The sequence below is a fragment of the Marmota marmota genome, unplaced genomic scaffold (assembly GCF_001458135.2).
Source record: "Marmota marmota marmota unplaced genomic scaffold, marMar, whole genome shotgun sequence".
Taxonomy (NCBI): Eukaryota; Metazoa; Chordata; class Mammalia; order Rodentia; family Sciuridae; genus Marmota; species Marmota marmota.
The window spans coordinates 13,592,728-13,618,702 of NW_026000153.1; the positions used below are offsets into that span (position 1 = coordinate 13,592,728).

The 25,975-nt window shown below is 35.1% G+C and overlaps 1 protein-coding gene across 1 annotated transcript in view; it reads left to right on the plus strand.

Moving 5' to 3' along the window:
* Nme8 (NME/NM23 family member 8) overlaps nucleotides 1-25,975 on the plus strand; it is a 70,790-nt gene that overhangs the window by 35,979 nt on the left and 8,836 nt on the right. The window contains exons 11-13 of the mRNA XM_015490087.1: nucleotides 17,384-17,528; nucleotides 18,336-18,443; nucleotides 22,903-23,054. Of these exons, the coding sequence (XP_015345573.1) occupies nucleotides 17,384-17,528; nucleotides 18,336-18,443; nucleotides 22,903-23,054 (405 nt within the window). The remainder of the gene's footprint in view (nucleotides 1-17,383; nucleotides 17,529-18,335; nucleotides 18,444-22,902; nucleotides 23,055-25,975) is intronic.

Genomic DNA, 25,975 nt, shown 5'->3' on the forward strand with positions numbered 1-25,975 from the left:
TATATATATATATATATATATTTAGTTGTCATTGGACCTTTATTTTATTTATTTACATGTGGTTCTGATAATCGAACCCAGTGCCTCACACATGTTAAGCAAGTGGTCTACCACTGAGCTACAACCCCAACCCTTGTTTGTATTCTTAATAGCTGCCATTCTAACTGGAGTAAGATGAAATCATAGTGTAGTTTTGAGTTGCATTTCTCTAATTGCTAGAGATGTTGAACATTTTTTCATATATTTGATGATTGATTGTATATCATCTTCTGAAAAGTGTCTGTTCAGTTCCTTGCCCCATTTCTTGATTGGGTCATTTGCATTTTTGGTGTTAAAATTTTTGAATTCTTTATATATCCTAGAGATTAGTACTCAATATGATGTGCATGTGGTAAAATTTGCTCCCATTCTGTAGGCTTTCTATTTACCTCACTGATTGTTTCTTTTGCCGAGAATAAACTTTTTAGTTTGAATCCATTCCATTTATTGATTCTTGATTTTATTTCTTGTGCTATAGGAGTCTGGTTTAAGAAGTTGAGGCCTAATCTGACATGATGAAGATTTGGGACTTTTTTTTTTTTTATTAGTCACAGGGTCTTTGGTTTAATCACTAGGTCCTTGATTGAGTTGAGTTTTGTGCATGGTGAAAGGGGCTTAATTTCATTTTGCTGCATATGGATTTCCAGTTTTCCCAGCACCATTTGTTGAAGAGACTATCTTTTCTCCAATATATGTTTTTGGCACCTTTGTCTAATATGAGATAACTGTTTTTATGTGGGTTTGTCTCTATGTCTTCTATTCTTTACCATTGGTCTACATATCTATTTTGGTGTCAATACCATACCATTATTGTTACTTCAGCTCTGTCTTATAATTTAAGGTCTGTTATTGTGATGCCTCCTGCTTCACTTTTCTTGCTAAGGTTTGCTTTTGATATTCTGAGTCTCTTATTTTCCCAAATGAATTTCATGACTGTCTTTTCTGTTTCTGTGAAGGATGTCATTGGAACCTCAATAAGAATTGCATAAAATGTATATAGTGCTTTTGGTAGTATGGCCATTTTGACAATATTATATCTGCTTATCCTAGAACATGGGAGATCTTTATCTTTCCATTTTCTAAGGTCTTTTTTTAAAAATTTTTTTAGTGTTCTGTAGTTTTCACTGTAGAGGTCTTTCACCTCTTTTGTTTTGTTGACTCCTAAATATTTTATTTCCTTTAAGGCTATTGTGAATGGAGCAGTTTTCCTAATTTCTCTTTCAGTTGATTCATCACTGGTGTATAGGAACACAATTGATATATGTGTGTTAATTTTGTATCCTGCTACTACTTTGCTGAATTCATGTATGAGTTCTAGGAGTTTTCTGAAATTTTTGGGTCTTCTAAATATAGAATCATGTTGTCAGCAAATAGAGATAGTTTGAGTTCTTTTCCTATTTGTATACCTTTCATTGTTTCTTCTTAGTTTTGAAAGATACTTTCATGGGATAAAGAATTCCAGGTTGGTGGATTTTGGGTTTCAGGACTTTAAATACCTCATTCCACTGTGCTCTTACTTGTATTATCTCTGATGTGAAGTTCAGTGTAATTCTTAACCTGCTTTACTTACCTAACTTATAAGTAAGTTTTTTTTTGTTTTGTTTTGTCTTTGTTTTGTTTATGTTTCCTTTGAGATTTTCTTTTTATTTTTGTTTTTCTTAAGTTTGAAAAAAAGTTCATAAATACAAATGTTTTGATTTTTTATCATGCTCAGTGTTCTATGAGCTCCCTGAATATATGGTTTGGTGTCTTTAATTTATTTTGAAAAGTTCTAAGTCATCATAATTTCAACGATTTCTTCTGGTTTTTTCCTTCTTTTTCCTGGAATTGCCATTATGTGTTTGCTACATCTTCAGAATTGCCCTTAGATAGTCTTCTCTTCTTTTCTTGTTTTATTTTTCCCCCATTCGTTTTTTCTCCTTTGCATTTCTGTTTGGCGAGTTTTCATTAATATATCCTCATTCTCACTGATTTATTTCCTTGATTGTATCAGAAATTACTGGTGAGTCCTTTAAAAACATTCTTCTTTTCTATTATAGTGTTCTTTGTTGCATAGCATTTCCTTTTGATTCTTAGGGTTTCCATCTCTTTTGATTACATTGCTCATCTATGGGCATGTTTGCTTTTTCTTCTATAGCCCTAAACATACAAATCATAGTAATTTTGAATTCTCTGTCTGGCATTTCCAAAGTCTCTATTGCATCAGAGTTTGTTTTTTTCTCTTCATACTAAGCTCTTTAACAAATTTTTCTTTCTTTTCTTCTTTTCTTTTCCTTTCTTGTTGCATATTTTGGATTTTTGTTGTTGTTTTTGAAAGTCAGACATGATGGAACAGATAATGGGAATTGAGGCAATTAGGCTTTTATCATGAGGTTTTCTGTTAATCTGTTTAGGAGCTGGCCTGTGTTTAATGTTTTCTGTTGCTGTAGGTGCCAGAGGCTTCAGTTTCTTTTAGTTTAGTATCTATTTTTTTTGCTTTTTATTTTTATTTATTTATTTTTCATTTATAGATGACAGCAGAATGCATTACAATTCTTATTACACATATAGAACACAATTTTTCATATCTCTGGTGGTATACAAAGTATATTCACACCAATTCATATCTTTATACATGTACTTTGCATATAATGTTTATTACATTCCACCATCATTTATAACCCCATGCCCCCTCCCTTCCCCACCTACCCCTGTGCCCTATCTAAAGTTTGTCTATTCCTCCCATGCTCCCTCTCCCTATCCCACTATGAATCAGCCTCCTTATATCAAATAAAACATTCAGCATTTGTTTTTTTGGTTTGGCTAGCTTCACTTAGCATTATCTTCTCTAACTCCATCCATTTACCTGCAAATGCCATGATTTTATTCTCTTTTGTTGCTGAGTAATATTCCATTGTGTGTATATATGCCACATTTTTTATCCATTCATTTATTGAAGGGCATCTAGGTTGATTCCATAGTTTAGCTATTGTGAATTGTGCTGCTATAAACATGGAAGTGGCTGTTAGTTTAATATCTTGTCCCCAAACTCCATGTCATGTTTGGGTTTCTTGAAAGGACTCTTCTTTAGATGGAGTTTGTTTCTTATAACCCTCTCCATTGCAATCCACGTTATTTTACTGGTGTCCTGTTGATGTTCTGGTAAGGTGTTAGATGGAGAAGCACAGTATAATCTTATGATTACATCTAAGGTGGTAGCAGGCCTGAATACCTGGGCTGAGAAATTCAGAAGCAATACTTAGTCCTTGTAATTTTCCCCCTTATGTGACACAGGAAGCCTGGAGAGGGCTGCGGTAGTCTGGTTACCTGTTCCTTAGATCACATCAGGCTTTGGCAAAGGAATTTTCTGTAAAAACTTATTCTGAAGTCTATGAATGTATTTCAAAGTCATTATCCTTCTCCTGGGCGTGTTTTAAGATGTTTACTTTTTCCTTTGTCCAGAGTACCTACATGTACTACTCACCAGTTAGTCACTTTCCAGCCATCTCAGTTATCAGATCAACATTGTAGTGAGTACAGCACAGTAAGAACAGCACAATACTAGTAAATATACTAGTAAAATTTTACTAGTATATTTACTAGTATTGCTGTATGTATATACGTGGCTGTATAACCAATGTGATCCTGCAATCTGTACATGTGGAAAAATGAGAATTCATACCCCATTTGAATCAAATGTATGATATGTCAAGATCATTGTATTGTCATGGGCAACTAATAAAAAAAATAAAAAATAAAAAGAAGTTACAGAAACAAAAAAAGGGCAAAATAGTCAACATTTGCATAACTTTTATAATTAGATATTGTTATAATCATACAATTTTTCATTAGTTATTGTTTATCTCTCACTGTGCCTAGTTTATTAATTAAGCTTTATCATATGTATAGAAAACAACATGGTACATATATGATTCAGTCCTATCCAAGATTTCAGGCATCCACTGAGAGTGTCAAAACCTATCTTCCAAGGATAAATGGGGACTAGTGTATTAACAAAAAATATAAAAATTCTTATGTCTTTGTCATTGTTTTTATCTCCTCTGGGACTACAGAAGCGCTTCTCTCCATTTTGAGCCTAGCTTTTCAGGATAATTGCCATTATAATTTAAAATCTCTTTTCTTCTAGTCAAAGAACCTAGAATGTAGCCTTTAAAAATATATTTCTACAATCTCTTAAATGCCGTGTTTATGCCACTTACATAAATGTCATTTTTGATAACTTTTATTATTTTATTCTGGGTTTTTTTTCTGACTTTTTTAGGAATTTAATTACATTTTTTAGCACTCTATTATAATTTACCAATTGGCTTTTAAAATATCTACACTTTGAATATTTGTTTTAGTGATTGTTCTATGGATTACATACAATACAACTTTAAAACTACTTGGGGATAATATCTTACCACTTCAAATGAAATGTAGTAAATTTAAAACCATACATGTCATTTTACCTTTTTCCATCTATGGTAGTTGCCATGAATATCACATCTACATATATTGAATATTCCACCAAACTATGTTGCAATTTTTGCTTTTTTGCAGTGGAAATATTTTATAGAACTTAACACAGGGACATTTTTTATGTTCATCCAGATACTTACCCTTTCTTTCTTTCCCTCCTTTTCTCCTCCCTTGTTTTGTATTGCTTGATGTCATTTCCCTTATACCTGAAGAACTTGAGCATTTCTTTTCAAGAAGATCTGCTGACAACAGTTCTCTTTCATCTAAGAATGTCTTTATTTTACCTTCCCTCCTTAAGGATATTTGTACTGACATAGCCTTCTAGGTTGACAATTTCTTCTCTCCCAGCATGCTTAAAAATTCTGTGCTATATCCTCTGGTCTCACTGGTTCTACTGAGAAATCCACAATCATTCGAAGCATGTAATGTGCTCCATCTTTTTGTTGTTTTTTAAGTTGGCCAAGATTGGATGCTTTTAAGATCTTTTTCTTTGTTTCTGCTTTTCAGTAATTATACTACCATGCATCTGAGCATACTTTTCTTTGAGTTTGGGGTTCACTGAGCTTCTTGAATCTATAAATTATGTCTTTTGCAAAATTTGTTTTTTCCTCCTGTCATTGCTTATTCAAAAATTTTTTTTTCTGTGTCAAACTTTTCTTCACTCCATCTATGTTTCAAAAGATACACAATTTAGATTTTTTTGATGTCTCATAAGTTCCTGAGGCTTTGGTCACTTTTAATTGTTTTTTTTCCTACATAGTTCTAATTGGATAATTTTTATTGAAAGTCCAAGTTAAGATTGACTCTTCTGTCATCTCCTTTTAGACATTTAGCCCATACAGTGAAATTCTTATTTAGTTGTTTTATGTTTAGTTCTCTTCATTTTGTTTGGCTCATTTCTACAGCTTTGATTTCTCTGATAAGAACTTATCTTTCAATCACTTTGAACTCACTTCATGGAACATATGCTGTAAGCGCTGCTTGAAGTTCTTAATCTGTGTGAATTCCAGCACATGTGTTCCCTGGGAACCGCTGTCTGTTGATTGAATTTTCACTGTAGAGTTGTTAAGATTTGTTTAATTCTTTATAGATGGCTTAATTTTGAATTGTATCCTGGTCCCTAGACATTTGGATGTTATGTAATTTGGACTCTGAGTCTTGCTAAGATCTTCTGGAGAATTTCGATTTCTTGTTTGTGTGGGTGTTTGTTTTGGCACTAAACTAGCCAAGTTAGGTTCATAACTGCATATTCCAGTCTATTCTCTGTGGACTGTTGGCAGTGGCAGTTCTGTTCTCAAGTTTATGCAATGCTTTATGGACATTGTGCAAACTGTAGTGATCAGGACCCATCCCCCTCCCCACGTGGGAGTCTGCCCTGAAGTTCACTTCTCAAGTTTTATTATGCACAGCTCATAGGTGGACCCATTACCTCAATAACAGATTTCTGGAATGATTTTCTCCAGCCCTGTTTTTTCTGGATCTTTATCATGAGTCCCCTGGCTGGAAATCTGGGCTTCAGTCTCCCTGTGCTGCTGTCTCATTTGGGCCACAAAGGCCTAAGAGTATGGGACCTCTGGAGCAGGGTTCTGGCTGAGGTCTGCCTCAGGGCAGGGCTGAGAGAGGAAAAAACAAGACCACCCTCAAAGTCTCCAATGCAGGCCCCACTTTCTGGTCTTTAGTCAAGAGAAAGGACTTTTGCATTTTCTTTTGTCCATAACCTCTGCATAGATTTAGGATTTGATCTTCCCTCGGTGTAGTCTGGGAAATATAGGAGAAAAGATCCCAGAAAACTCACCTTATATTGAATTTTCTTTGCTTTTTATTTCTCTCCCCAGTTTACCTGCAATTATTCAATTTTCAGTGACCTTAGATAGTTACTATATGCATTCAGTTCATATTTTTTAGTTATAATTAGTAGGACACATTTATTATCTTAGCTGGACTTTCTATACACTCTTATTTGAAATAATAAAGATTGGAGCTTGTTTTCTGATTTGAACAGTAAATAGTATTCGAAAAATCACAAGTGTTGACAAGGATATGGAGAAAAAGGAACCCTTGCAGACTGTTGGTGGGAATGTATATTAGTATAACTGTTACTGAAAACAGTATAGAAGTTCCTCAGAAACTGAAATCCCACTTCTGGGTATATATTCAGAGGAAGTGAAATCAGTATATGAAAAAGAGATATCTGTAACTCCACGTTTTTTTGTAGCACTATTCAAAATAACCACGAAATGGAAACAATGTAAATGCCCATCAGTTGATGAATGGCTAAATAAAATGTGGTCCATAACAGAATGGAATACTGTTCAAACATAAAAAATAATTAAATCCTATCATTTGCAACAGCATGAATGGAACTGATGATGATTATGTAAGGTGTTAACAGGCCAGACATGGAAAGACAAGTACTGCAGGATCTCACTCATATATGGAATCTGAAAAAGTTGATCTCATAGGAATTGAAAGAAGAATGGTAGTTTCCAAAGACTGGGGAGAATTGGGCAGAGGGTTTGGATGAGGAAAGGTTGATTTATGGATTCTAAGTAAGTTATGGTTGGATAGAAATAAGAAGTTTTAGTGTGTGATTGCACAGTAAACTGTGAATAGAGATTATGTATTGTACATTTCAAAAGCTAGAAGAGAGAATTTTGATTGTTTGCACCATAAAGAAGTGATAAATGAAAGAGTTAGACAGGTTTGATATGAGGACACAATGTATACACATATTGAAACATCACATGGTACCCCAGAAATATGTACAATTTTTGTGTTTTTATGTATATGCTAAAATATTTAAGATGGATATTATTAATAAAGTGAATTAATTGAATTAAAAAAGAAAAATAAAAAGTCTCATTACAGTTTTTATATACCTCCCAGAAATGTCTAGTATTATTTTATGTACTTTCAACATAAATGTTTAAATGTTACATATAATATGATTATTATAGTCTTAATAGATTAGAAAGCTTTGCTTATACAATTTGCATCATGCTTCAGTCACTTAATAAAATTAAAAGGACATTTTCTGTATTATTAAGAAACCTTTATAGACTCTTTTGAGAAGTCATTTAAATGACCTTTTATTAACAATACTAAAATATCATTATTGAATAATGTTGGAAAAATAAATTTAAGAACAACCACAGTTTTCATTCTGCTTCCCTGCCATTTTGACATTTCGTTATTTCCTTTTAGGTTTTACATATTTTTATAGATACAGAGTTTACTATACTGCTTTTCTCAGTCTAGCATATCTTTAACATTTATTCATGTCTTTATTCTTTTAAAATAAGATTTCATCTTTGCATTGCTATAAGATTCTATGTATTTCAAGTTCTTTAATAACCATTTCCTATTACTTGACATTTAAGTTTTGTTTTCACATTTTTACTTTTAGAATTAATTCTATAATGACTGTATCTGTAAATGTTTTTGCGCTATTATGGTTTGGATATGAAGTGTCCCCAAAGGCTCCCATGTTCATGCAGAATGCTCAGGGGTAATATGATTAGATTGTTAGAGCTGTTACCTAAACATTCCATCCCAGTTTGAATGGACTAGGTGTTACCTGTAGGCCAGTGGGGGTTGGGGGGAGGAAGTAAGTCACTGGGAGTATGCCTGGGAGGGTGCATCTTACTGTGGTCCCCTCTATTCCCCCCGACACCCTCTCTGCTTTCTGGCTATCATGAGCACAGCAGCTTCTCTCCTCCTTGCTGTTCCACCATGATGTTCTGCCTCATCTTGGGCTCAGAGTAATAGACTTGGCCAAGTATGGACTAAACCTCTGAAACCACGAGCTAAAATATACTCATCTTTTTCTAAGTTGTTCTTGTCAGGTATTTTGGACACAGGAACAAAAAGCTGACTAAAACACTGCCTCTAATCTCTTCCCAGAGGGAGATTTCTGGGTGAATACAACCATTTATGAAAGCCTTTGTATATAATGTTACCTTGCTTTCCGAAAGTGTGTTGCTCGTTTACTATTCTTTCCTCAAAGATACTGAGAAGTATCTGTCTTATCATGATCTTGTTAACATTATGCAATTTTATCTTCAAAATTATTAAAAATTTAATTAGAAAATTGAATTGCCTTGCTTAAATATGTGTATCTTGATTAAAAATGAAATCAGACATCTTTCCATGTAATTTAAAATCATTTTATATGTGTTTGCTAATAATGTTTCTCATAGTTTTGAACAAGTTTTTTTAAAAATATATATTTTAAGTGTACTATCTTGCTATTTTTAGTATGTTTAATATTTCACTTTAATTTTTCATTTAAATTTAAAATTTATTTACTTAAACTTGTCTAGTCATCATTGCTCTATTTTTATAATCATTTTTATGATATATGTTTTGAAATACAATTTACATTTCACACAATTCATCCATTTCAAAATCTAATTATTTTTGTTTGCTTGCTTAGTTTTTATTTAGGCAGCATCTTACTGTATTGTTTAGGCTGGGACCTCAAGCTCTCTATCCTTTCACTTAATACTCCCGTGTAGTAGAGATCACAGGTGTGTGATCTACACCCAGTTCCTAAAGTTCTAATTTTTTATGCTTACAAAATCTTTGCTCATTCATTTGTTAATGTATGTCAAATATAGTTGTCTATTGTTATCTTGAGGGGATTGACTTCAAGACCTCCCATAGATATCAACACCCATGGGTACTTGAGTTCATTATATAAAATGGTATATTTGCAAGTAACCTAAGCACACCCTCTCCTATACTTTAAATTATCTGTAGATGACTTCTAATACCTAACACAACATAAATGCTAGGTAAATAGTTGTTATATTGTATTGTTTAAGGAATAATGACAAGAAAAAAATGTGTATACGTATTCAGTACAAACTCAGCCATCCTAGACCTAGTTGCTTTTTGGACTTGTGGTTGGTTAAATCCACAGATATGAAATCTGTAGCGATGGGGCCAACTATACTTGCCATTTGGCCAAAAGTGCTGACTTAGGTATTAGAAATATGCTAATAAGGGGCTGGGGATGTGGCTCAAGGGGTAGCGTGCTCGCCTGGCATGCGTAAGGCACTGGGTTCGATCCTCAGCACCACATAAAAATAAAATTAGATGGGGTAGAGAGAGAAGATGGGAGGGGAGGGAAGGGGGGATACTAGAGGATAGGAAAGATAGCAGAATACAACAGTCACTAGTATGGCAATATGTAAAAACGTGGATGTGTAACAGATGTGATTCTGCAATCTGTATATGGGGTAAAAATGGGAGCTCATAACCCACTTGAATCAAATGTATGAAACATGATATGTCAAGAGCTTTGTAATGTTTTGAACAACCAATAAAAAAATTAAAAATAAAAATAAAAAATGCTTTAAAAAAATAAAGATATGTCAAGAAACCCAGCATTAAAAAAAGAAAGAAATATGCTAATAAAAGTTGCTACACATGGTGAGATCATTGCTGTGGTAGTCATTACCAGTATTCTCCCCACCCCATCTCCTGCAGTCTGCGGAAATGGAAGATTGCATTCTTCAGTCCTTTACATTTGAATAGTGACACGTGATTAGTTTTAGCCAATTAACTATAAGAGGAAGTGCTAACTGTCACTTGTGGGCTAAGGCTATAAAACATCTATATTACAAGTAATATTGCATCTCTCTCTCTGGTGGTTACCAAGAAAGACTTGCATTTCTATTGATGACAGTGTAAATGATGAGTAAATGATGAGCACAGCCCCTCTGCAGCTTTAATATGGATATGGGACATAGGGAGTAAGTATTGTATTACATCATTAGGATTTTAGGTTAATCTGCATAAAATTTATCTTAACTAATACAAAACTCTGCTATAAAAGACCCTAGATAAACAGGCTGTCACAGTAGAATGTGGCAAGGACTATAAGACATGGCACTTAGTGTGAGTATAGGATGAGTATGGCTTAGCCAAGGAAAGTGAAGGGGTCATGCAGCTTCTTAGAGGAAGCATTGCTCATGCTAAGATTGAAAAGCCCAATCAGAGTTAGGTAGAAAGAGGAAAACCTAGAGCAGTTTCAATGGAGTACTTGCAAAAGAAGTTAGACTACAGACTGAGGTGAGAGATTATAGTCAATGAAATAAGAACAGTCTGTAGGTAAAGAAGTGATATTTGACAGATTCAATATACTTTATTTGATGTTGGAAAGATCTGATTATAGACAAAAGCTTATAGGAAAGAACCAACTAGTAGAAATGGGACAGTTGAAGATATAAGAAAAAAAGGGAAGGCAAGGACAGACCTAGACCAATGAGAGCCAGGCAGAAGCATTTTTTTATAGCTGACATGCAGGGTTGGCCTTAGAGAGGAAAGACACTGACCTTTTATATAGCAAGAGGAAAGGAGGGCCAGAGAGAAACAGATTTGTGCGTTTGGTGTCAGGAATATGGAGTTTTAATCTACCTATACCTTGTTTCTCTATAAAGGAAGAAGCACTGTGATTGAGGGAGGGGAAGACACCCGTTATATATATTATCTACTAAAGGCCAGGCCCATTTTCTTGTTCTATCTGTGATTCCCACTTTGCCAAGGACTCTACACCCGCAAATGCCCCTCTTTCTATTGCAACATTACTTTCACCTTCAAGTTTGAGTTTTTCCTCTTAGTACATTGACATGCTCCGATATGTTAATAAACAAGTTTAATGAAATAAAAATAAAACCAGAAAACTTCATCGTATTCCAATGCACCCTAGATGAGATCTTGTTTCTCTGCCCCCCGGCAAGGGTCAGCTTTTCAAGGGATTATCTATACTCATGGAATTGACTCATGCTCTTCTGTACCTCCTCCAATTTTGCTTCTGCTAGACTAGCCTAGTCAAGCTCACCAGTGACCTCCAGATTGCCAAATCCAAGTTTCAAATGGTCCTTTATTCTCTGCTCTCCAGGGTATAGAGCAGTTTCTGTGCCCAAAGTGGTCTCCTGGGTTTGTATGGCCATAGACCTCCTGAGGCCTGTTCTGGACAACAAACACATCTTTCCATCCTCCTAAACAAATGAATTCACCCTCTACCAAGTACATTAAATCTCGCCTTATACTCTTAATAGTTTTCCAAAGAATTTTTGCTCAAACAAATAGAATTTTCTTTTATGAAGAATTTTGGTGACCTAATATAATAACATCGTAACCATGATACACAAATCTTACTGACGCTTAAAGATATTGTGAAGATAATAAAGAGGGGGTAACAAAACTTAGAACTGATTATTAGATATCAATCTCCCACTGATCCATTGCTTGATTGTAGCCCCCATTTTTATAATTTCTGGTTTATGTATATTTCCCATTTGGTAATAAGAGACAACTCATTCTTTTTCAATAATGTTTTAGTTATTATTGAGAATATATGGTTTTGATTCACTTCAAGAAATTCCAAAACCAAGTCCATGTGGATTATTTAACTTGGGCAAAACAAATATTTTCATCATATTCTTATTTAAAAAAATGTAATATACTTCTATTTGGTTCATTCAGTATATTTTTATTTGAATATGATAGTTTTCTTTTTATAGTTCTTATCTTCTTTTTATTGGAATACAGTACTAAATTAGATGCAAATTACTTTGCTTCAAAGTATGCGGTCAGTCACTTGTAGTTTTTTATGCACAGATATTTCTTTTTAAGGGTCATTCCTCATTTTTTTCCCCTGACATTAAGAATTAAGCCTGAGAACAAGGCCAAAAAGAGTGCATCCTGACATATGTTACTCCTTCCTGCTAGACTGGAAATAAAGTTTTAAAAAAATCCTAGAACTAACCAAGAAATTGTAAGAAAAGAGTAAAACAAGCAAAGAACCAGGCACATTAAAGCAGTTTAAGTCATAATTTGCTTCAGAACTATAGATAATAAAAATATGAATGTTTATATAATTCTTAAAATTCAAAAAGATGGAATTATATTAATTCTTGGAGGAGATTGTTGTGGGTTTTTTTTTTCCATTACTGTGTTTTTAAAAAGATTTCTCATGTGAGGGTACCCCATGTCAACATGTCTGCAAGTAGTTAGCATATTGTGGCTTCTTATAATGACTTGTGATAAAGGCTGAGGGAAAGCATTCAGGGAAGGTGAATCTTTTTTTTTAATTTATTTTGTTATATATATATATATATATATATATATATATATATATATATAGGAAAGAGTATATTTTGACATATTACACATACATGGAGTATAACTTATTTTAATTAGAATTCCATTTTTGTGGTTGTACATGATGTGGAGTTTCATGGGTCATATATTCAGATATGAACATAGAGAAGTTATGTCCAATTCATTCTGATCCAGGAAGGTAAATCCTGATAAGGCTAATGAAACTAGCCAGTGGATTGACTGTCCTTCAGATGCTTTCCCTACTTTCTACTCTTTGAACTGGATGATCCTAAAATAATTACAAGCCAGGCACCATGCTTTCTGGGCTCTGAGTCCATCTTTGTACTTTCTACTTCTTTGCTGCAAGAAGGTCTCCATAGTTCCAAGCATCACGTCCTCAAATATAGAAAAGCAGGCAGCAGAAGGTAGAGCAAGGCAGAGAGGTTTTCCCTGGGTGCCCTCTCAGAAGCATCCCAGCACATTCTCTGATATGTGATTGATCATGTATGGATCACATTGCCATAGGGAAATGAATATTTTAGTGGAAGCAGGCAAGAGAGGAGTTTGATAAATCCATTTGGCTATTTAGCAAACTTGTTTATCCTCAAGTGAGCAAATAAAAGTAAGAGCTACTCAATACAAAAATAAAAAAAAAAACTAAAAACTATTTAACTGCTTAGAAAATTGAGTTGGTTGAGTAGTTGGGTAGTAACCCAAATACCGTACACACACACAAATGTACATGTACAGCATAAGAAAATAGGAAGATACCTCTGTGTATGTGTGTGTATATATAATTCCTATGTGGTGAAGAAGTTGGAAACAATATTATAATTTGGAATGTTAAGAAGTATCATTCAGGAGCCCAGGCAGGCCCAGATTAGCTATGCCTATCTGATATTTGCAGAGCCCAGGCAGGCCCATTACAGACTTGTGGACCCTTGTGGAGACCAGGCAGGTCCAGGCACAGGACTTCCCACCATGCCAAGGACCATGCCCACACACCACAGTGCTACATCTCCAAACAGGCCACCTAAAGCCATCGTTTGGCCTCCCCTTTCAGCCCCATCTCTAAAAGTATTCACTGACATCTTGGGACACCTTCTACACCATCTCAGGTTACCCCAACTGCTGCAACCACCATCTTTAGTTGTAACAGCTCCTATCTTCAGACACTGGCAGGGGACTGGAAGCCCAACACCAAGGTACTCACAGGTTTGATGCTACCCCGCCACCAAGAACAAGAATGGCCGCTTCCATCTAGGGACAACAGCCAGGACCCAGAAGATCATCATCAAGGTCCCTGCAGGCTTGGTTATACCAGAGGTATCCTGCTGGGTGTGCTAATAGCCACCATCTTGTTATGAGGCAGGAGAGAGCCTTGCACTGGGTCACTTTTTTCTCTCTTTTCTCCTGTTAACAGCTAACTTCTTTTGATTCATCTTTTACTCTTCCTATGATCTGATACCTCTACATGTCTATCTTGTACTCTCATAAACTATCCACACTATCATAAACATCATACCCTACACCCACCCCTGTTTCTCTCTTTGTCCACCATTAGAATCAGTAGAAGCTTTTTCAAACCTACTGTTTATGTTGCATATAAAAATTGAACACATTCCTATTTATTGTGACAAAAATATAATTGTCTAAATAGGAACTCTTTGGTTTAAGGCTGTATATTGTTTGCATTGGGTGCTGTTAATATGGATCTCACTCTTAATGGTGAAACACTGCTAACCTGCAGGGACACTATAAGATTATAGGGTAGAAACTGTAATACCTAGGATCTGCACTGCTAGAAGGGAAGACTCACAGAAAGAATGAAAAGACAAAAGAAGAAAGTGCCTCAAACAAACCAAGATGATACAATAATAGAATAAATTAACAGTACAGTAGATGAAATGTCAGAGTCAGAGAAGGAGTTCAGAATGTACATAATTAAAATAATCTGCAAATCAAACAATGACATCATAGAGCAAATATAGGCAACAATTGATCACTCGAACAAAGGGATAAAAGAGAACATACAGGTAGCAAAAGATTACTTCAAGAAAGAGATAGAGATTCTGAAAAATTAAAATAAAAAAAAAAAACAGAAATAATTGAAACAAAGGAAACAAACAAAAAAACTCAATAGAAAACATCAACAACAGAATAGATCACTTGGAAGAAAGAACCTCAGACAATGAAGACAAAATATACACTCTTGAAAATATAGTTGACCACACAGTGAAGATGGTAAGAAACCATGAACAGAACCTCCAAGAATTGTGGGGTAACACCAAAATACCAAATCTAAGATTTTTCAGGAAAGAGGAATGCAAAGAGATACAAATGAAAGGAATGCACAATCTCTTCAATGAAATAATATCAGAAACTTTCCCAAATATGAAGAAAGATTGGAAACCCAAATACAAGAGAACTACAGGACACCAAATGTATAAAATTACAACAGCTCTACACCAAGGCACATTATAATGAAAATGCCAGCATACAGAATAAGGATAAGAATTTTAAATACTGCAAGAGAAAAGTTTCAGATTACATATAGGGGGAGGGGAAACCAATCCAGATCTCAGGAGATTTCTCAATTCAGACCCTCAAACCTAGGAGATCCTGAAACAACACATACCAAGCTCTGAAAGAAAATGGATGCCAACCAAGAATCTTATATCCAGCAAAATTAAGCTTCAGATTTGATGACTAAATAGAAACCTTCCATAATAAACAAATTTTGAATGCATCAGTAGTGAATCCTCAGAAAGAGAAATTAGGAAAACTACCCCATTCACAATAGCCTAAAAAAATAAAATAAAAAAGTACTTGAGAATCAATCTAACAAAAGAGGTAAGAGATTTACACAATGAAAACTACAGAACACTAAAGAAGATGGAAAGATCTCCCATGTTCTTGATAGGCAGAATTAAAATTGTCAAAATGGCCATACTACCAAAAACATTATACAGATTTAATGCAATTCCAATTAAAATTCCAACAAAATTCCTCATAGAAATAGAAAAAGCAATTATGAAATTCATTTGAGAAAATAAGAAGCCCAGAATAGCCAAAACATTCTTTAGCAAGAAGAGTGAAGCAGGAGGCATCACAATACTAGAACTTAAACTGTCCTCCAGAGCTATAGTAACAAAAATGGCATGGTATTGCCACCAAAATAGACATGAAGACCAATGATACAGAATAGAACACACTGAGACAAACCCTCATAAATATAGTTATATTATACTAGACAAGACACCGAAAACATACATTGGCAAATGGTGCTGGGAAAACTGGAAATTCATATGCAGCAGAATGATATTGAACCCCTATATCTCACCTTGCACAAAACTCGACTCAAAGTGGATCAAGGACCTAGGAATTAGATCAGACACCCTGCACCTAATAGAAGAAAAAGTGGGCCTAAATCTTCATCATGTTGAATTAGGTTCTGACTTCCTTAGCCAGACTCCTAAAGTGCAAGAAATAAAATCAAGAATTAATAAATGTGGTGGATTCAAACTAAATAGCTTCTTCTCAGCAAAAGAAACAATTAATGAAGTGAAGAGAGAACCTACAGAATGGGAGCACATTTTTACCACACACACATCAGATAGAGCACTAATCTCAGGATATATAAAGAATTCAAAAACTTAACAACAACAACAACAAAAAAAAAAACAACAACCAATAAATGGGCTAAGGAATTGAACAGATACTTCTCAGAAGAAGATATGCAATCATTCAACAAATATATGAAAAAAGTGTTCAATTTCTCTAATAATTAGAGAAATGCAAATCAAAACTACTCTAAGATTTCATCTCACTCCAGTAAGAATGGCAATTATCAAGAATATAAGCAATAATAAATGTTGGTGAGGATGTGAAGAAAAAGGTACAGTCATACATTGCTAGTGGGACTGCTAATTGGTGTAACCCATATGGAAAAAGAGTATGGAGATTCCTTGGAAAACTTAAAATGGAACCACCATTTGACCCAGCTATTCCACTCCTAGGTCTGTACCCAAAGGACTTAAAATCAGCATACTATACTGACATAATCACATCAAGGTTCAATAGAAGCTCAGTTCATAATAGCTAAACTGTGGAACCAACCTCGACGTCCTTCAACAGATGAATGGATAAAGAAATGATGGTATATATACACAAAGGAATATTACTCAGAACTAAAAGAGAATAAAATTATGGCATTTGCAGGTAAATGGATGGATTTGGAGAATATCATTCTAAACTAAGTAAGCCAATTCCAAAAAACCAAAGGCCAAATGTTCTCTCTGATAAGCTAATCTATAATGGAGTGTGTGTGTTTGTGTGTGTGTGTGTGTGTGTGTAGTGTGGGGAGAATGAAGGAACTTTGATTGCACAAAGATAAGGGAGGGAAAGGCAGGGGGAATGGGGGCAGAAAAGATGGTGGAATGAGATGAACATCATTACCCTTGGTACATGTATGGTTGCACATGTGGTGCAACTCTACATCATGTACAAGCAGAGAAATGAAAAGTTGTGTTCCATTTGTGTACAATGAATCAAAATGCTATCATGTATAATTAATTAGAACAAATAAATTTTTTTTAGAAAAGAAGCATCATTCACCTGAAATTGAAACCTAAGAAGTTATTTTTGTGAACTTTTATATTTCCTTTGAGAAGGAAATGTATTATTTGCCCTCACGATATTCTATTATGTGTTGTTCCTATGACTAGTAACTTAGCAGGTTGAAACATATTATGTGATTACTTTTATTTAGATGAGGTTTTGGATGTTATTGAAGCTGAAGGCTTTAAAATACTGTTTCAAAGACAAATAGAATTGTCAGAAGAAGAAGCTCAAATGCTGTGTCAGGAATATGAAAATGAAGACTACTATGACAAACTTATAGAAAATATGATGAGGTAAAGTAGAATCCATGTTTATAAAAATATGTGACTTATTTTTAAGTCATTTAAGCCTTCTCTTAACCCTTCTTTCAATTCTCTTTGCAAACATGCTCTGAGTCTACTTTTTTTGAAAATACTTACACTATCCCAGTTTTCTGCTCAGCTCCTTGTCTTCTCTGGTTTTCCTGGGATTTTACTAGAGCATTGAGATGTTACTGGCATCTAGTTGAACTGACACCAGAAATTCAGGTACAAACAGAGCACTGGCTCTTGAGTTAGTCTGAATTGACTGTTGGTCTGGGCTTTCTTAGTCCTACAGATCAGTAGTCCTAGGAAATGAATTGTATGCTAGAAAATTTTGAGATACCTGGAAGAGTAACTGAAATAGCAGCAGAAGCAGATATACAGCAAGGGTACATGAGCCAGCAGGAGCACAGGAGCCTCAAAATAACTGCTCCCAAAGAACCACAGGTCTTCTCTTCATTTTCTTTCTCTGCTTACCTTTTTAAAACATGCTCTTGAAAGGCTATCAATAGGGCCGGGGTTGTGGCTCAGCAGCAGAGCGCTTGCTTTGCATGTGTGAGACCCTGGGTTCTATCCTCAGCACCACATAAAAATAAATAAATAAAATACAATATTGTGTCCAACTACAACTAAAAAAATAAATATTTGAAAAAAAAGAAAGGGTATCAATAGAAATTCAGACACTTCAAGAATTATTTTGACTTGTTTTTAGTCTGTTTAACAACATATATTTGTATTATATACATGTCGTTGGACACTGAACCACACTTTATTTAATTGTTGTTTCTTTTCTAACAGTGGTCCATCTCTTCTCCTTGTTTTATTGAGAGAAAATGGTTTACAATACTGGAAAAAGCTACTGGGACCAACAAATGTTAACGAAGTCAATGAAGATTTTCCAGAGAGGTAGGATTCATATCATGGGTTCCTTAGATTTTTTTTCATGGGTCCATTTGATTTCATTTTAGTGTAGGGTAAAGGAACAGATTTGGTGAAAAGAAGCTTCTCAGAAAACCTTCTATTCCTTAAGAAGTAGTAAACAGATTATGATGGATGTCCTATCCAAAACCAGCTCTGTTTTTGACAGCTGTTTTAGCTGCTGTGACCCAAAGACCTGACAAGAACAATTAGACGAATAAAAGTTTGTTTTGGGGGTGACAGTTTCAGACATCTTAGTTCATAGATGGCTGACTCAATTTTTCAGGCTTGAGGAAGTGAGGTAGAACATCATGGCAGAAGGGTGTGGAGGAGAAAAGCCCCTGGGAACATGGCACCAGGAAAAAGGGGAGGGGGGGGTTCCTCAAGAGGACAAAATATAAACCCCAAAGGCATGTCCCCAGTGACCTACCTCCAGTCACACCCTACCTGCCTACAGTGACCAGTCAGTTAATTCCTATCATGAGATTAATGTACTGATTAGACTGAAGATCTCATAAACCTCCTTACATTGTCATACACATGAGCTTTTGGGGAACACCTAATATCAAAATCATAACACATTATCCCTGGCTCCTCAAAGCTCATGATCATCACACAATGCAAAATTTATTTAGTCCATTTTCAAGGTTCCCCATATTCTCAACTGTTCCAGAATCACTCAAAAGTACAAGTCCAAAGTCTTCTCTGAGACTCAAACTCTTAGCATGAACCCCTGTAAAAATTAAAAACAAGTTATATCTATATCCGATATATAAAGGCACAGAGTCAATATTTCCATTACAAAATGGAGAAATATGTGCATAGAAAGAAGAGATGGGACCAAAGCAATGCCAAAATCTAACTGGGCAAACAAGTCCTGAAGCTCCATGCCCAGCACCTAGGGCACATGGCATCCTAATGTTTTCTACAAAGGGTGTATGTAGCTCTGCCCCTTTTGAGAAAACATTAGGCTTTGAAGGTTGCAGTCCACATGGCCTCTCTGTTGGCTTGTCTCTGTTCAATTTCTGCACCTTTGCTAGGACAGTGTCCCCTGTTACTGGCATTTCTTAATCATGTCTACTGCCACTTCAGCTTCCTCCTCACAACTAGCTAGCCTCAATTTGACTCCCAATTTTCTGACCAAACTGCAAGCTTCTCAAATCTTTATGCTCTTGATTATCATGGTAAACTTCACTAAACACTGCCAGCAACATCCGTAACAGCCCCCACACCAAAGGCTGTGCTGCCTTGAAGTTTCCTCCACCAGCTCATCATCTTTAAATGAAGCCTCACAGAAAGTCTTAGGACACAGCCAAAACATAGGCAACTTCTTATAAACATTAGAACATAACATGAATGAACTTTGGTCCAACTTCCAATAGATTCCTCCTCTGAAACCTCATGAGCCCCATCTTTATTGCCCACAGTCCTATTGGCATTATGATCTTACGAATTTCCTTCATAATCACCATCACCCATTAAGCTCCACTAACAACATTCTAAACCTTTTTCATCTTGCATCATTAAACTTTCCAAAAATCCTCTCACAAATTTGAAAAAGCTCCCAAATCCTCTGAACTATATGGTCAGGTTAGTCATAGCAGCAGCTGTGACTTCGTGGTACCAATGTCTGTTTTAGTCATTTTTTTTTTTTCTCTTCTGACCAAAGGACCTGACAAGAAAAATTTTAGAGGAGGAAAATTTTATTTTGAGGCTCATCATTTCACAAATCTAAATTCACAGATGGCTGATTTATTCCTTGGGGCCCAAGATGAGGGAAAACACAGAGGACATACATGGCAGAGAAAAGCAGGTGGGGACATGGCACCAACTCTCCTCACCAGGACAAATGCAAACTTCAAGACACAACTCCAGTGACCCTCCTCCTTTAGCCACACCCTACCTGCCTACATTTACTACTCAGTTAATCCTTATCAGGATATTAATGCACTGATTAAGTTAAGGCTTTCACAACTCAAACATTTTACTTCCAGACCTTCTTGCATTGTCTCACACATGAACTTTTGGGGGACACCTAATATCCATACCACAAGAAGCTTGAAGTTGGACAATGTTTTGCAAGAGAAGGTTGTGAGATGCTTGACTTGGGACTGGGAACTAATAGGTGAAAACCTAACCAACAGGTCATATTTTGGAAGAAATATCCATCTCACTTGCTATTTAGGAGAAAGTTCTTCTGAGAAAGGGATATGATGGCAACTGCAGCCTCTTTACATGATCACAGAGTTTTAAGATAATGATGACTAACTGAATATGTACTCTAATTTACTGAGGTAGTTTACTGAGGAATCTTAGAAGTCAACTAAACTCTGTTATCAGGTTGACACATGGCATGGTATCTGGCACAGAGCAGGCAGTATTTTAATATTAATTGATCTTAGCTATTGGGCTTGGTAAAATATGGAAGATAGGAATAGTATCTCTTGCCACTTCATACTTGGTGTATAATTTGGGGAAATAAAGAGAAGTACAGTTCACTTGAATTTTTCATGCTGATTTCAAGCTAGGATTTAACTGAGGAGAAGAAAGGCTCTTCTTTCCAGTGTACATGAAAAAGGATGCTTCATAAGGCACAGCAAACTTGACCTATGTGTTGACATATTAAATAAAGGTACATATGAAGCATCACTTAAAAGTGAAATGATTTATCTGGGGTAGGATATAATTGAATCTTACTTTTCCTACACAACACATTTTTACCACTTAATCAGCCTCAGTGCCAGTTACTGCAAAGATAATACAGATTGATCGCTCTGCAAATGGTGTGAGCTGAGGGCCATAGAACCTCTCAATCACCTGTACCATAGAATGCAAGGCATGGTGCCACAGAGAAACTCCTGTTGTCACAGGCTTATGCCCACAGGCAAACTGGTCTAGACATGTGATTCTAAAGATGGAGATTGCACATCTATACAGAGACCTTTATGCTAAGCACAGATGCTCAGTGACTGCCCCCTCTCAAGGTTTTGACTAATATTATGTGAGAATACCCTAAGTTCATGGCCATTATTTTTCTTTGGTATCTCCATTTCCAGTTTCCTTGGCTCTATTTAGCTCTCATGGACGACTTTAGAAATAACTCTTTGAGAGAGCTCTGCCCCTTTCCTTCAATTGGTCATCAGGTTCTTTTCTGTGTACTGGTTTATCTGAAAGATGTCACTTACAACCACTCATTCTCAACCTTTCTTCCCTGTAGCCCATCCTTCAGTAACTTTTACCCCTACAGACTCTTTTTCCAGTAATCATGGTTAATGGCTGAACAGTGGGGCTGGTTGTGGAATGGCTTACAGTGTTTTTGTCATTCACTGTGAAAATTCCCCATTCCCAGCAATCACAGGCTTCAGAGGACTTGGAAAAGAATTATCTTCAAACCAGAGGTGTGAGAATAGCCAAGGGCCACGTGGAATGGTCAAGTGGATATGGCAAAAGGGAAATATGACTGGGTTACTGAAACAAAAAAGACAAAAAGTTCTTAAAGAAAGCCAGTTTTCATCAATATAAAGAAGACATACATCATTCTGAGCAGGAAAGGATATTATTCAGCAGAGCTGGATTTTATTGGGTTGGCTGCTCAGGACTGTTTTTTTAAGGGCAGAAATTTAAATGGTCAGAAAGGGTCTCCTTTACTGAACTAAGCATCAATAGAGAGATAACAAAGACAACCGTCAGAACTCAGGAACAATAATTGATTTCTGAGACCCGTAATCTTCCTTAGGAATGGAAGCAAAAGCAGAATAAATGCTGCAACCCAACATGGATTCTCCAGTGTAGTTGACATCACTCAGCCTCTTTCTACAAAGCTGTACCATATGCTCCTCTTTTAATGCTGTGCTTACTTATCTAGAGGATTCTATTATAGTATCTCCTGGATTCAATGTTAATAATTTGTTATCTTTGGCATAAAGTCAGATGCCATCTAATTCTTAATAATATTTCCTGGAGAGCAGGGGAAGAAATATTAAGAAATATTCATGCACCATATGCATGGATGTATGCACCATATGTTTCAAATCACCATTTGACTGCATCCCAAAATCACCTTCTAAAAGTTTTGAGACAATGAAGCACAGAGTAGATTACTCATTGCCCAGTATCACACAGTTAAAAAATAATGCAACCAGGATTCTATAGGATCTGGGCTTTTTCACTAGGCAGAGTATCCATTCCTTCTTTCATATTTATCTAGCAATATCCATTACCATGATGATTTAAATGATTACCTCCTTTATTCCTAATGATTGTTCTATATTTGAAAGGAAATAGCATGGCCCATGCCACTGTATAATGACTTCCTATGTCAGAGTACCTAGATCCAGATGTGTTGCTGTTTCTTGATAGCTTTTGAACAACTTACATAAATGGTGTTAAATCATGTGGCACTGTTATATTAGTTTTTTTTTTTTTAACTTGACTTCTTTTTTCAAAGTTTATGTGCTCGGTTTGCAATGGATGGACTGCCTTTCAACCAGTTGTATGGAAGCAATTCCAGCGAAATTGCTCAAAGGGATATAGAGTATTTCTTTCCTCTTCAGAGCACTTTAGCATTGATTAAGCCTCATGTAACACATGAACAAAGAGGTAAGCATTTTAAAATAAAAGTGAATGCATGCATTTTTCTTCCAGAATTTGTGAAAATTTTGTAACTATAGAAAAGTTTTAAGAATAATGCAATTACTATACAAATCCCTCCATCTAGGTTCAGCAATTGACTTTGTCATGTTTGCATTGCACTTTATCATAATCTCAGATCTCTGTATTTCTCTCATTTTCTGTTCCTCTTTGTCTCTTCTGCCCCCCCCCCCCATTCTTCTCTCTGTCTCTCTTGTAGTTAAAAATTACACTGGACTGGAGGTATAGTTCAGTGGTAGAGCATGTGTTTAGAATATGTGAGGCCCTGGATTTGATTCCCAGCACCAAAAGAACAAACGAACAAACAAAAACAACAACAAATTTTGTTGAATTTCATTGCAGAGTTGACCTAAATGATGATTTTCCTCTCCATATGTATATTCACACTGAAGATGATAGTAAGGGTATTCCTAATATTGAGCTATCTTTTCATTCCTTATAAATCTCACCTAAGTCATGATGCATTTTCAGATATGCTTTTCTGTTATATTTGCTTACATTTCATTTGATTTTTTTTTTTTGCACTGAAACTTAAAGTGAGCTTGGTATTTCTTTTAAATTTTTTTTTGTGCAAGTTTTATCAAATTTAGGTAACAGTGGAATGCTTCATAAAATGAACATATTTTCAGTATTCTGAAAGAGTTTAAGCAGCACTGGAATTGACATTTGAAGGGTTGTTAGAATTTTCCTGTGGACATTTTGACCTGTTGTTTTTCTCCATTTTATGGAAATTGATCTATTTAAACTTTCTATTTCCCCTGGAATTAATTTCACAAAATTGAATTTTCCTAGGAAATTATCTATTCCATCCTTATCAAGTTTGCTGAGTAATTTCTTCTTCTCCTATTTCCTCTGTTTAAAAGACTGTTTACCTTGCCATTTCTTACTTTGTTGTCTTTCAAACAAGAATTTGATTTATTATGAGTTCTCTTTTTATCTTATCTTCATTATTTCCTTTCTTTTATTTCTTAGTATTATTTAAAATTTTATGTTCTTCTAGTTTTTTAAGTTAAATATATAATTCATTCACTTTTATCCCTTTATTTTTATTGATTTTTTAAATAATTTTTTAAGAGAGAGAATTTTTTAATGTTTATTTTTTTGTTTTTGGTGGACACAACATCTTTATTTTATTTTTATGTGGTGCTGAGGATCGAACCCAGCACCCCATGCTTGCCAGGCGAGCGCACTACCGCTTGAACTACATCCCCAGCCCAATATAAGTTTTTAAGGTTATACATTTTCCTGTTACTTTTTACTGAATTAAAGCCACAGTTTCTGTTGCACAGTATTTTCATTATTATTAGATTTTAGAAATTTTTCAATTTTGACTTGAGTTTTCCTTTGGATCTTCAAGTCATTCAATAAATCAGTTTACTTTTTGAAAATAGATGTTTTTAACCAAATTATTCTGATGAAAGAGAAATTCTATCTTTTATTAGTGTCTTACTTCAGTGTGTTGTGATTAGAGAATTTTCCCCCTTATTTCTTTACTGAAATTGTTGTGGTTTCATTTAATTGCCATCTGGTAAATGCTTGTGAATCTTCTGTATGTGTGAGAGGGGATGTTCTCTATTTTCATGGTGCAAAGTTTGAATATAATCCCTACTTTACTGGTTGTTTGATTCATGTTTGATATCCTTACTTTATTTTCCCCCACCTTTATCTGTCTAGATCTGCTGGCAATACATTAATTACTTATTTTTTAATATTTATTTTTTAGTTGTAGTTGGACACAATACCTTTATTTTATTTGTTTGTTTATTTATTTATTTATTTATTTATTTATTTTATGTAATGCTAAGGATAGAACCCAGGACCTTGCACTTGCTAGGTGTATGCTCTACCACTGACCCACTACTCCAGCCCCTAGTTACCTATTTTTAGTATGTTTCTATTTCTCCTGTAGTTCTGATTCATAATGGTGACTGCTAATATTGAGCATTTTTAAAATATATTTATTGGCCATTTGTATTTCTTCTTTTGAATGTTTAATTTTTTGTCCATTTTTTAAATTGAGATACTTGATGTAACATTTTTTGAGTTCCTTATGTATTCTACATATTAATCCTCTGTCAGAAGAGTAGCTACCAAAGATTTTCTCCCATTCTGTAGGTTCTCTCTTTACATTTCTAATAGTTTCTTTTGCTGTGCAGAAGCTTTTAAATTTGATGCCATCCCATTTTTAACTCTAGGCATTATTTCCTGAGCTTTGGGGGTCCTCTTGAGAAATCATTGCCTGTGCCATTATGCTGGAGTATTGACCTTTATATTTTCTTCTAGGAGTTGCAAAGTTTATGTCTAAAACCTAGGTCTTTGCTTCATTTTGAGTTTATTTTTGTGCAGGATAAGAAATAAGGGTCTAGTTTCATTATTCTACATATGGATAACCAGTTTTCTCAGTACCATTTGTAATTTCTCCAATGTATGTTTGGGGCACCTTTTTCAAGGATCAGATGAGTGTAGATGTGTGGGTTTGTCTCTATGTCTGTTTTTATACCAGTACCATGAACTTTTTGATAATATAGCTTTGTAGTATGGTATGAAGACAGGTATTGTGATGCTTCCAGCATTGCCTTTTGGGTCTAGAATTGCTTTGGCTATTCTGAGTCTTTATTCTTCCAAATGAATTTTAGGACTATATTTTCTAGTTCTGTGAATAATTTCATTGGTTTTTTGATGGGGATTGTATTTGAACCTGTATATTGCTTTTTTGTTTTATGGACATTTTAATAATTTAATTCTGCCTATCAATGAACATGGGAGGTCTTTCCATCTTCTGAGGTATTTTTAAATTTCTTTCTTCAATTTTCTATAGTTTTTATTGTAGAGATCTTTCAGCTTCTTGGTTATATTTCTTCCTGTGTAAT